The sequence below is a fragment of the Danio aesculapii genome, chromosome 15, assembly GCF_903798145.1.
Source record: "Danio aesculapii chromosome 15, fDanAes4.1, whole genome shotgun sequence".
Lineage (NCBI taxonomy): Eukaryota > Metazoa > Chordata > Actinopteri > Cypriniformes > Danionidae > Danio > Danio aesculapii.
Genome location: NC_079449.1, coordinates 25,733,569 through 25,746,210, shown reverse-complemented (window position 1 = coordinate 25,746,210; position 12,642 = coordinate 25,733,569). Strand labels below are relative to the sequence as shown.

The 12,642-nt window shown below is 35.1% G+C and overlaps 1 protein-coding gene across 1 annotated transcript in view; it reads left to right on the top strand.

Moving 5' to 3' along the window:
* Positions 1–12,642, top strand: part of grik4 (glutamate receptor, ionotropic, kainate 4) — a 624,478-nt gene that overhangs the window by 287,941 nt on the left and 323,895 nt on the right. Inside the window, exon 3 of the mRNA XM_056473804.1 lies at positions 9,159–9,293. Within this exon, the coding sequence (XP_056329779.1) occupies positions 9,212–9,293 (82 nt within the window). The 5' untranslated portion in view covers positions 9,159–9,211. The remainder of the gene's footprint in view (positions 1–9,158; positions 9,294–12,642) is intronic.

Sequence of the window (12,642 nt, the reverse complement as noted above, 5' to 3'; positions counted from 1 at the left end):
ATACCCTTCCTGCTGCAACCCATCACTGGGAAAATATGGAATCCAGTTCAATCATTTTATTTGCATAATTATGGCACAATACAGATATTTAAAGGGAAATTTAACACAAAATATGTACTCAAAATATGTCCTTATGCACTTGTTTTTGTTGTTGTTATTTTCTTCTCCTTAAATCCATTTGGTTTCCTGTGTTTTGTTCCTGTTTGCTTGATTTCCTTTGTTACTATGGCTACTCATTGATTATTGGATTATGTTCACCTGAGCCTTGTTTGGTTCTCATTTAGGCCTTGTATTTTAGTGCTCATTTGATTTTAGTTTATTCTCGTTTTTTCAATTTTTTTTTCTCTCTTTACCTTCCCTGTTTTGGAAGTTGAGCTTTATTTATTTATTCATTTGTTTGTCTATTTAATAAAACTTAAAAATTGCTGGATCCACTTCCCTCATGCCTTAACCATTACTTGTTGGTAAATAAAACACTTTCATTGTTATTAAAAAGCATTACAATTTATAATTTCCTTCAGAACTGGATAAAAGGTGCAAAAAGTAACTCTAAATAACACATGTTTTTAACAATTGTAAAATATATTGTTAATTCTTTCAATTTATAACAGATCCTTCACATTTAACACTAGAATAGAACAGAATAGAAAAAGTTATTAAAAATTTAATATAAACATTTAAAATAAAGATCAAGCCTTGACAAAGATTTCATTTAGCACTAATCTAAAGGTTTATGCTATTTGTGTATATTTTGTTTCTTGTCATTCATTGTATTATATAAGCCACTTTGAAATATAAATCTCTGCATGCTTTAAATAAGAAAAATATGACTTTCATCAAAAAAAAAAAGCGTTCCTAAAAAAGCCCTCTAAAAGCCGTTTGAAATTTCTTTCAAAAATGAGCATTTTTATCAGGCTCCTGTGTAGGTTCAGTAATTTCAACTTTATGGCAAAGAAAACACTCTTTTAACAGTCTTTAAAATGAAATAACTCAACTCATAGGAGTCTGAGAAAAATGCTAATTTTCGATGGAAATATCTGTCGGCTCATCTGAACTCTTCATATAATTTGTATATACTGTACCACAAACTAAAGTATTATATTACTACAAACTGCTATGTATATATTATGTATATATTTTTAAAAAAAAAGTCAAATTGATTTGTTATTTTGTTTTGAACACCAGTAGCGTTCATGGTATCAATTTAATATTTAATTTTACATTTTAACAGAGAGGAAAGTCGTACAGAGTCAATTATCTATCAGCATGATTCGGTTATTGATTTTACATGAAAATATGTTTGAAAGGAAAGGCACCTCTCATTTCACTGAGCAGAGAGAGTAAGAGAAAGAGAAAAATAAAAAGTGCATGGCTTGTCTGGGCAAAGATGTGTAGCGGTTTGAATTGAAGACACAGCGGGTCTGTTTCGCGTATTTTCCTTTGAGAGTGATGACAATTTCATAAACGAGTAAGAAACAGAACACATTCTATTTTCATCCTCATGCTCATAGTCTAAAGACTACATTGTATGCTGTGTGGTGTTTGCAGGCTCTCTCTACTGTATTTTTAATTGCCTGTCAGCGTCTAAACGGAGCCTTTAGCCAGATACATTTCTTGCCTCAGTTCATACTGAACCCTTCCTGCATTTCCAGGAAGAATTCCCATTGGTATTAATACTTTCTCTTATAGATTGCAGAGTGTTAACTTTTGTGAATGTGGTGTAGAGGGTGTTTGTGCTGAAAAAGAATAAGCACATTTAGTGGTTTGTTAAACTGGATTGTGGCTTTGTTTAATGGAAAAGATGCAGTTTGTATTTGCAGTGAAATACCAGATGTTCTGTAAAAGTGCTATTGTGTCCTTTCTTTCGGATATTACTTCCTTTTATGTAGTGTGTACTACTAAAGCTGAAAGTGCAAATTACTGTTCATCCGCAATTCTAGCCTTATTTCCGGCACAATTCTGCATAATGACACCCTATAGTCTTTAGCTGCCTGCGAACAATGTCTACTTTGACCCTCATACACTGGGTTGTTACTGAGGCTTGGAAAATTTTGGTTTGTGGTCATGACGTCTTATTGTATTTATTGCTTTTTTATATTTGATAAATGCAGTAAACAAAATACAGCCAACTTAGATGAACCTAATTAGATAAACGTATTTATGTCTATGCCACATTTTACAGTTTGATACAAACAGATCTAGTTATTATAAACTGTTCTCAAGTAATATCTCACAGCTAGAAAAATCATGGCTATAAGGTTATGCTATAAAATAGCACTTCAAAAACAGGGAAGAATAATCGCAGACAATATAAAAAAAAAAAAAATCATTTTTCATATTTTCTCCTTGACGTTTTTCCTCATTTGCTTGGTAATTTTATTGTGTACAAAGATCTGCAAAGATACATTCATGCTCTCTTAGAAATATAGGTATAAAAGCTGTTACTGGGCTGATACCTTTTAAAAGGTACACTTCAGTAATGATTTCTTAAAGGTACATATCAATACCTAAAGTGTACTGTAACCAAAAGGGATATGGGGTGATAACGTAATTGAGAATCCAATATGCAGTTTTATTTAGAATCGTCAGGCAGGCAAGTGATCAAAAGGTACAAAAAAAGAGCATAAGGGTAATCCAGAAGCGTAGTCAAGGTCAAAGGCAATAAGGTCGTTACAGACGGCAAAACAACAGAAACAAGGAAAGGATCAAACATGGGCATGGAAATGTTTCGTGCTGTTACAATAACAAGACTCTCTGTGTGTGCTGTTTTTATGGTCCATCTGATAAGTCCATCATGAGTTTCCAGCTGTGTGTGTAATCAGGAACTGGTGTGTCTGAGGTGCATAATGGGGGTTGTAGTTCAGTAAAGTGGCATATGTGTAGTTTTCCAGTAATCTGCACAGGCTAGGTCCCTGGTGATTGTGACATGAACACATTAGTACATTAAATAATATATATTTTATGAAAATGTTTCTTAAAGTGTATGTGACATGATTTGAAGTGAGTGAGTGAGTGAGACTGAAATTTGTGATAATGCATTATTGACTATTTACATAAGAACTATTAAAGATACTAATGAAATACTACTGCACCATCTACAGTACAAATGCTACTGATCAGCTGCTGGGCACAGTACTTTTTATTGGGTGCAATCAGATCAAATAGCAACTCCATAATGATAATAAGTTGTAACATCATACCACTCAGAATTTCTTTGCTTAGACCTTAATATCAAATATTATAATGGATGAGCAGCAGACTAAAACTAAGCAACAGACCAATTGAAACAAATTCCATCATCTGACCAATCTCAGAAAGGATTTAAAAAGACTAGAGTACTGAGAGAAAAGATTCAGGAGTATACGCCTAAATAAAAATTCCATGATTACTGTACAATCATGTTGGTATGAGTACTTTTTTTCACCTGTAGAATGAATAAGAAAATATTTTGAAGAGTATTTAAATTGTTTTTGTCCATATAATGAAAGTCACTGATACCCAAAACAGCCCTCAGTGAATTATATTGTGGGTTCATCCTTCAAATTGTGTGAAGGAGCACAAAATCATTCATTAGGGTCATTATTTTAAAAATAAAGCTGAATACAGAAGCTCTCTTTTGATGAGTGGTTTGTCATGATTGGAAAATATTTGGCAAAGGTTCTATTGAAGGTGCAAAAGCATCAAAATATTTAGAAAATCACCTTTAAGGCTACTGAAGTCTAACTGAAGTCTTTATCAATGCACAGTATGATTAATAAAAAATAAATATCTCATGTATTTACAATAGGAAATAAGTCTTTATAGAATATGATCTTTACCTAATATTTTAATGATTTTTGGCACAAAAGAAAAATCAATCATTTTGACTCGTACAGTACAATGTACAGTGCAATTTTTGGCAATATTGTTCTCACTTTTCTCTTTATTTTATGTTCTGCAAAATAAAGACACTCAGACAGGTTTGGAACGAAACATGAGAGAGTGAATGATGATCTAATGTTTATTTTGGTAGCGAATTATCCATTTCAATTATATCCATTCGCCCTTCAGATTTTTCGATTTGGCTCATTATTTTGCTGCTAACATTTTTAGAGGATGAAAAAGCTGTTTGCACAGCACAAGATTATAGACATTTATTAACCATGCGGCAATAAAATAAAATTACAAGTGTCAGTACAACTGCAGTTTCTACTCTGTATTCCGCTGCTGAAGGTGCTGTTCACAGGCCATGCAAAACCACTGAAGTTGATTTGCTGTAATTGCATTTGAGCAAAATGATTTGGATGTGCGTGCACTTTCTAATTGTCATTGCATCCAGCTTCAATAAATGAATTAGGCATGTGTTTCCTGACACGAACCCTTTCTTGAACTCTCTGTCTTGCTGCTTGATGTAGTTTTTTTTCTTAACTTCCCTTTTCTTTAAATGCTCTGCAGAAACAAGAGCAAATAAATTGAAAGGACTAAGAGCTGGCACAGTAAGCATTTCAATAAAATAAATGTGCATCAAGACCAACTTTTTATCTTCCACTTTTCCCTCTGCATCTTCAAAGCAAAGGCATAGCCAGGATTTTAGTTCCCTCCAGGAATTGAGTTTGACATCCCTGGTCTAAGTATTACAATTTTTCAGTTAAATGAATAGAGCAGTAAACATATCGCGAGTGCAAATCCCTCTCTCTCTCATTGAGAGATCTGTTGTCAATAAGTAGAGACAAGCAAAATATTTGAATAGTCTTGCGTGTTTTTAGGCCTTTTACAAATAACAACTGAAAGTTCTGTGTTTTTGACAATATTGCAAAATATTACTAAAAGCTGGCTGGAATTATTAGATAAATAAAACTTAATGTATTACTTTAACATGAATATTTAATAATATACATTCTTGTAATACACTCATTGCTATAAACAGTAGTTTATAAGTCTATCTTCTTTATAGGTAAATAGGTGTGCATTTTACCTTCTTATGCATCAATTGTGCACTCCAAACTTGTTCTTGATTGAGACATGTTGAATTCTTTCATCATTTGCAATGTTTCCAAATTGCATTGTAATTTTTCATAACAGTGTTCATATCTGTGTTATATTATTTTCTGTGGCAGTTCATTCCACTGTGGCGACCCCTGATAAATAAGGGACTAAGCCAGAGTAAAATGAATGGATGAATAATTTTTCTGTAAAGCTTCTTCTGGCCATGACACATTCACACCAAAATGGTTATAAGAGATGTGTTTAAGGTATTATATGCAGCAACTTTGATTTATTCTCTTAGGTAAGGCAAGACCTTCTCTTAAGGTTCACACTTAGAGGGAAAATGTGATCAATGCATTATAAAGCTTGAAGCATTACAATCGGTACTCAGTATCAGCTGATCACCATCACAAGGAATCAGTACACTGTATCGGCTGCAAAAATCCTGATCGGAGCATCTCTAGCTTTGACCCAACTTGGCTGTCAGAGCAGCAATACTCCCCCTGGCTGAACAAGACTGATCTTAGCAAGTCAGTAAATACACCCTTAGGAAAAAGTAGTATACTTAAGCAAAGGTCAGGTATAAAAGTATACTTTATTTAGTAAGTATACTAATATCAATGTACTAGTAGTGTACTTGAAATGTTCTTCCAGAAGCCCATTAAGATACACTGCAGTGACAAAAGCTGCACACTTTGTGGATATAAAATTAAATGTTAATTTTTAACTTGTATAGTTGTACAGTTCAAATAATTGTTCAGTTTTTTACTGCTGTCATTAAAAGAAACAAATTACCACCATGACTCCTTGTGTCGGTGTCAGTCTGAACAGCCGCTCCATGCCACACCCCCAATCCCCCCTCAACCCCCCAACACTGTAAACCTAGGGGAAACACTGCATCTCTTAGGTTTGTATTCAGTGAGCATATCTGTAATGTATTGAGGTTCTAGGCTATTTAGTGATAGCCTATTTACTGCACTTTTGTGAATATGATAACAAGCCCCAGTCTTTTTCATCTCTTCATCTCTTCAATTATATTTAGATAATGCCGCTGATATGAAACATATGTTGGTGGTGACATGAATCATTGCAGCAATTATACATAGAGATCCATTTTTCTACTATTGACATAATATAAGCAGCTGGAAGTTTGAAACAACAATTATATTTATTTTTTAGGAAACAGAAAGAGTAGCAAGTATTTCACACCTTTTTTGACACCAATAAATAACTACATCACACATTAAATACTAGTGTCTTTTGAATATCAGCCTGCTTTCCATACATTTATGGATTTATTGTGGCCCACAGAAAGAGCTCTGACCATCACAAACAGGATATAAAGTTCTTGTCAGTTATTTCATTGATTTCACTAGCCACGCATATACTGTATATTTCTTTCTCAAAAGCACAATCTTCTATATAAATGTTGCTAATGAATTATTGTCGCTCAGTGTGTGCTATTTACAGTAGTATTAGACAGCAGTGTTAACTACTATCATACATATTAGCCATATGTTTATAAGCATCTGAAAGAAGCACAGATGTCAGGGCATTTCAGAACTTCTCCAGTCCCCAAAACATCCCCAAACCCCAGTGGGTTAATCGTTGTTCTATACTCTTTAGAAATCCCACCGGACTCTGACAGCATACTTAAAAGATACAACAATGTATGGTTTTCCACAGTTTCATGCACATGCACACACAATCTCTCACTGTTTAATTCATTCAAATAAACTCTGTTCCTCAAACCACTTCATCTCTGTCTGGTTTAAATTGTGCAGATTGCTAGCTCTGAAGAGCAGTTGCTAAAATAATACATCAAGTGGTTTCTTTCCTCCATTGCACTGGTGTAATACGCACTTCAGGATTTTCTCTTGCATACAACGTTTGTGCATAGTGCAGAATTGATCAATTTTATGGCCTTGAACATAAAAAAGGCAACATACCTGTAAAGTACACAGCATTTTTCAATTACAGAAATACTTTAATTACTTTTCCCAACAAATACCTGCTCAGAACTTAAGATTCATTTACTCACCCCAAACGAATAATGGTAGGAAAGGTTTAGAAAGTTTGCTGCAGAAATAAGTGAAATTAAGTTCCCTATGAGTGTTTTTTTTTTTTGTGTGTGTGTGTCTTATAAGTACTCGATGTTAGCGTACCTCCCCAGGTGAGAGCAGCACATGTCGGACAGTTCAAGGATCTAGCGCTGGATGTAATCTCACTAAAGTAGTTAAACTTCATATTTAATTCATTTTGTGTTTATCTAATGACTCTTTGGTATTTTGAATCTATTACGTGTTTTGGCTTAGCATAATAATCTGACTTATTGCTGTATTGTATAAACTTATTTTACGTTATACTTTTATAATGGCCATTATTGATTATTAAAACTGATATGAAAATGAAAAGAGGCAGTTATGTTATAGACTCTGTTTTGCTTGCAGTGAAAATGACGGTCATATAATTATATAGATACACGACACCTCAACATTTTTAGTGTCTGTTAAGTTAATATCAAAATGAAAATAGGCAGGTCCTTATATCATGTTTTAATTTTATTGTAAAGATAGTGAAACAACGTAGCCAGGGTGATGTGAATGACGATATAATGTACATTGTTCACTTTGAAGATTTACCCGACGTGTCCTCGGGAGTTTGTTTTTCATATCAAACTTGCGAAGTCTGAACGTATAAGGAAAGGATGCGAGACTGAACTTTGTGTAGGCTACTAAATGTTGAGGAAAAAGCCCTAGTCAGCCATACCTCCATTTTCAGATGTCTCTGTTTTCCCCATATCAAGCATTTTCAAAAACTCCATTTTCAGGGCTTGAAAACTTTGGGTTAGTGCGGACGGAAGGCGGAACAGTAGCAAAACTTATGCGTTTTAAGACTAAAACATAGTAGTGTAAACGATGGCTAAATATCACTTATTATATCACCTTACCCAAACCCTAATCCTAAACCCAACCATCAGTGTAAACCTGTGACAAATTTTGAATGGAAACAGACCCTGTTAAGTATATTTTTTAACAGTTACAATGTATACAGTATGTAGGCAATGTATACATAGCATATATATTTAGTGCAATTAATAGACAGACACACACATGTACTTTTTTGAGGGGTTATGAGGACTCTCCATTGACTTAATGTATTTAAAACTCCAAAATGCTTATTTTATCGCCTTAGCCTACCCCTACCTCTTAAACCACAAAATCTGATGCAAATTTTCAGTGATAAGATTTCATTAAATTTTTAACAGGTTTAAATTCTGAGTGCACTCATAAACCACCCCAATATTGTAATACCTAAGTTAGGACTGCAAATCTTAAAATCATCTTAAAAAATTACGCATTGCAAATTTTTTATTCTGCGATATATGTTGTAAAATGAGAACAATTTCACAAGATGAGTTGAATGAATGTTTGTAAATAATCTATCATTTTAAATTGATTGAGAATATTCTGTAGGGGAGTGCATAAAATATAATAAACATAAACATATCTATAAGCATAGATTAATTCAATAAAGAAAAATAAGCTAATTAAATAAACAGCTTTTCATTATTTTCCGAAGAGTCGAAATGTATTCAGGTATACTGTAATTAAATAATCAAATGTAAAATAATAGTCTTTGTTTTATAAACAATTGCATAAAACGGTACATTTTCTTATGCCTTGAAAACCCTCACACAGTAACAGGCCTCAAACATATGCAAAATGTTAAATGATAATCCAGACTCAACATTGCATTCACTCGTGATGTGACTATTGCGAATGATTACGCTGCGAAACGATATATTGTGCAGGCCTAACCTAGGTCATACCCTAATTCCTAATACCCTGCAAGTCATGTCATTATACAATTTTTTTTTTTTTTATAAACCAACAAAACCAGTACAAGTGTGTATGTGTAAATAGAACAACATACAGTATGCAAAATGTGTTAAAAACAAAAACAAAAAATAAGACAATATATGAAGACATTTTCTGGATCTTACAAAAACAGTTTTTGGCAAGTAAAATCAGCATTTTGGTGTTTACACATTCGCAATATTCATTTGATAAACTGTTTTAAAATATCTAACTCAATGTGTTTGATATTCCACCACAAATAGGGCAATAGGAAAGTTATAGGAGTTTTGCATTTGTCATATTGAAGTGTCTGTGTTGCTTATTGTGTTTCAGGTGGCTGTGTGAAGGGGGACCCCCAGGGCTGGACCCATGAGGAGTCAAAGAAGATGCTCGCAGCCTGGGCGCCTCTGCTCTTCTTAGCCATGTGGGTGAGAAACGCCACCAGTGGCCCGCTCTCATTCAGAATAGGTGAGTAAATGTCTCGCTGCTTCTAAGCCATAAAGCACACCGTTATCTCTGGCCTGCATCTCCCATTCGCCCTCATGCTGAACGGTGTAATTTGTAATCGCTGTTAATTAAAGTGATGGGGTTTCACACCAGATTTGCTGCCTTAAGGCGGACTGTAACTCCCAGAATTAACACACTGGAAAAGGAGGATGAGCATGTGGACGGCGCTTGTTTTATGTTGACGCCGTAAACAAAGGCTAGTAGAAAAATTAACGGTTTGCGGTGTTGTAACACTTGAGGAAGTCTGACTCATGGAGGTCACTCTATAAACAAAGACTCTGGTAACACTTTAGTTTAGGGAGCAGGAATTAGATTCCTGTTAATGACTTAGAACTCTATTTGTAAATGACTAGTTAGGGTTGTATTAGCCATTGTATTGCATTTAGTGGGCATTTTATAGTATGCTAACATTTATATTTTAAAATTCCTTTTTCATATTTATATGAATTATTTTTATTTTCAACCCTCAATCCCGCAAGCTTTTATATTATATTTTTATATTATATGAATTAATACTTTTTTTAGTCATGCATAATGTAGCTGACTTACTGCATGCTCCTGACTGAATTTAAATACTGAATTTGAATTTTAATGCAGGCATTTTTTACTAATTATTATTATTCAAAAACATACAGTTATTCTGGTGCTGAATGCCAATATACTGGTGAATGCATAAACAGTTATAGCTGTTGTTGAATGTCAACAAATTCTACTTTCAACATACTTTTCGGCTTAGTCCCTTTATTAGTCAGAGGTCGCTACTGTGGAATGAACCGCCAGCTTATGTTTTACGCAGAGCATGCCCTTCCAGCTGCAACCCATCCCTGGGAAACACCCATACACTCTCATTCACACACATACACTACGGACAATTTTAGCTTACCCAATTCACCTATAGCGCATGTCTTTGGATTTGTTGGGGAAACCGAAACACACGCAAACACGGGGAGAACATGCCAACTGACCCAGCCGAGACTCGATCCAGCGACCTTCTTGCTGTGAGGCAAGAGCGCTATACCCCCTGTGCCACCATGCTGCCCGTTACAATAATTATATAAAACGTAAACATTGAAACTAAATATGATAATAGCTCATGATAAGCTTTAATATACACCACCTGACAAAAGTTTTGTCGCTTATTCAAGTTTTAGGAACAGCAAATAATAACTTGACTTCTAGGTGATCATTTGGCATCTGAAATGGCTTATATGAAAGGCAAAGGCCTCTAGATTATGATTATTTTACCAAAGTATTTATTTAATTAAGACAGTGTGGTTTGAGATCTGACTTTGCTTAGACAAAAGTCTTGTTACTTAACACAAATAATGTACAGTATAGAATATAGTCATTGTGCAGTGGAAAAGGAATGAATATTGTGTGACTCCCATGATCTTGGATAACTGCGTCCATACATCTCTGCAATGACTCAAATAACTTATTAATAAAGTCATCTGGTATGGCAAAGAAAGTGTTCTTGCAGGACTCTAAGAGTTCATCAAGATTCTTTGGATTCATTTTTAATGCCTCCTCCTTCATGCTACCCTAAACATGCTCAATAACATTCATGTATGGTGACTGGGCTGGCCAATCCTGGAGCACCTTGACCTTCTTTGCTTTCAGGAACTTTGATGTGGAGGCTGAAGTATGAGAAGGAGCGCTATCCTGCTGAAGAATTTGCCCTCTCCTGTGGTTTTTAATGTAATGGGCAGCACAAATGTCTTAATACCTCAGGCTGTTGATGTTGTCATCCACTCCGCAGATCTCTCGCACACCACCATACTGAATGTAACCCCAAACCATGATTTTTCCTTCACCAAACTTGACTGATTTCTATGAGAATCTTGAGTCCATGCGGGTTCCAGTAGGCCTTCTGCAGTATTTGGGATGAGTTTAGTATTTCTAAATGGATCACTTTAAGTTATTATATGCGGTCAGGTCAAGGTAGTTATATTTATAATATATATATTTAGAATTTTTTACTACCACCAAGTGACCTTTTTTAGGCTTGCTCAAGTTTTGTTTACAAAAAATAACAATAATTCAAAAAAAGTTGTACAAGTTTGGAACAACATTACAGTAAGTAAAGGATGACAGAATTATCATAAAAAAACTGTATTTAACATCAAAGAAGCCATTCCCATCAGCTTTAGTTTTGTTGCTTTCCCAAAATTACTTATTACCCCATTCAGAAAACAGTAGAAGCAGCAGTTTAAGAGAGGTATTGCAGCATTTTAAGTGAATTATTTGAAAAGTCCTTGGTGCGTTAAAGCAGTTCTGTGGTTCTTAAGGCAATTGAGGTTGTACCTGACATTAATGTCCAAAACATCGCACTGTATGTTTTATTTTCACGAGAGCACTTCAGACTTTAAAATTACTTTCAATTACATCCTCCCAGAGAGAGCGCTAATAATGTCAGTCATAATGCTGAAGTATAATTAAATGCTAACAAAAAATTAGCACAGGGCTCAGATACTCCGGTTAAGAGATGTTGTTTTTGTGAGTTGTGTTTATTAGCGCCCACGCAGTCTCTGTCTCACTGGAGAAAAGCATTAAAGGACCTTCCCCTCATTAAGGAAATGAATATAGCTGTTTAAACTGACTTCATTATGAAAGAGAAGAAGCAAGGCGGAAGGAAAGATAAAGCAGAAAATAAATAATAAATAAATATAAAGTAAAGCAGCCCATTTAATGTAGGTCTGGGCTTTCAATGAAGATGAGAATGCCGTCTAATCTATCTGGCACCATATTGAGCAGTACAAAATGTAAATTTAGTTCCAGCTGATTTAGCGTGTGGTTTTGCGCGTGTGTTGTGTGTAGAAGTGTGAAGCTGTTAATTCACTGTGCTTGTGAGATGTTTGTGCTCGGTGAAAGAGCATTGATCTGCTTATTCGGTGGCATATTGCAGAAACAATCCCTCTGATTCAAGCGGCTCGGGGATCAGATGAGGCGGCGTGCTCTCATCCACACCAAACAAGCTTCTGCTTCGGTAGATCAATTATTAGCTTCTGTTTCTGTCATCTCCTTTGTCATTCAAGCGGTGAACAGACTTACCAGGGTATGGTTGGGTAATTAAGCTGCCCTGCTCTCCTCCACTTCTCCCTCGTCTCCTCACCTCCTACACCTAGAGAAGCACCTCCACAGTAAAGGCGGCTCATCACTGTCTTGTTTAGTTGACGATTAATTAAAAGGTGTGGCTTCTGTTTTTACCAAAGCGGCTCTGTCGAAGTCTTGTGTAAATAGCGCGGGTGGCATTAACCTCTTTTCTTTCCCGGCACGTTGATGTGCTGCTGACTGCTCTGCTGGAGATGAT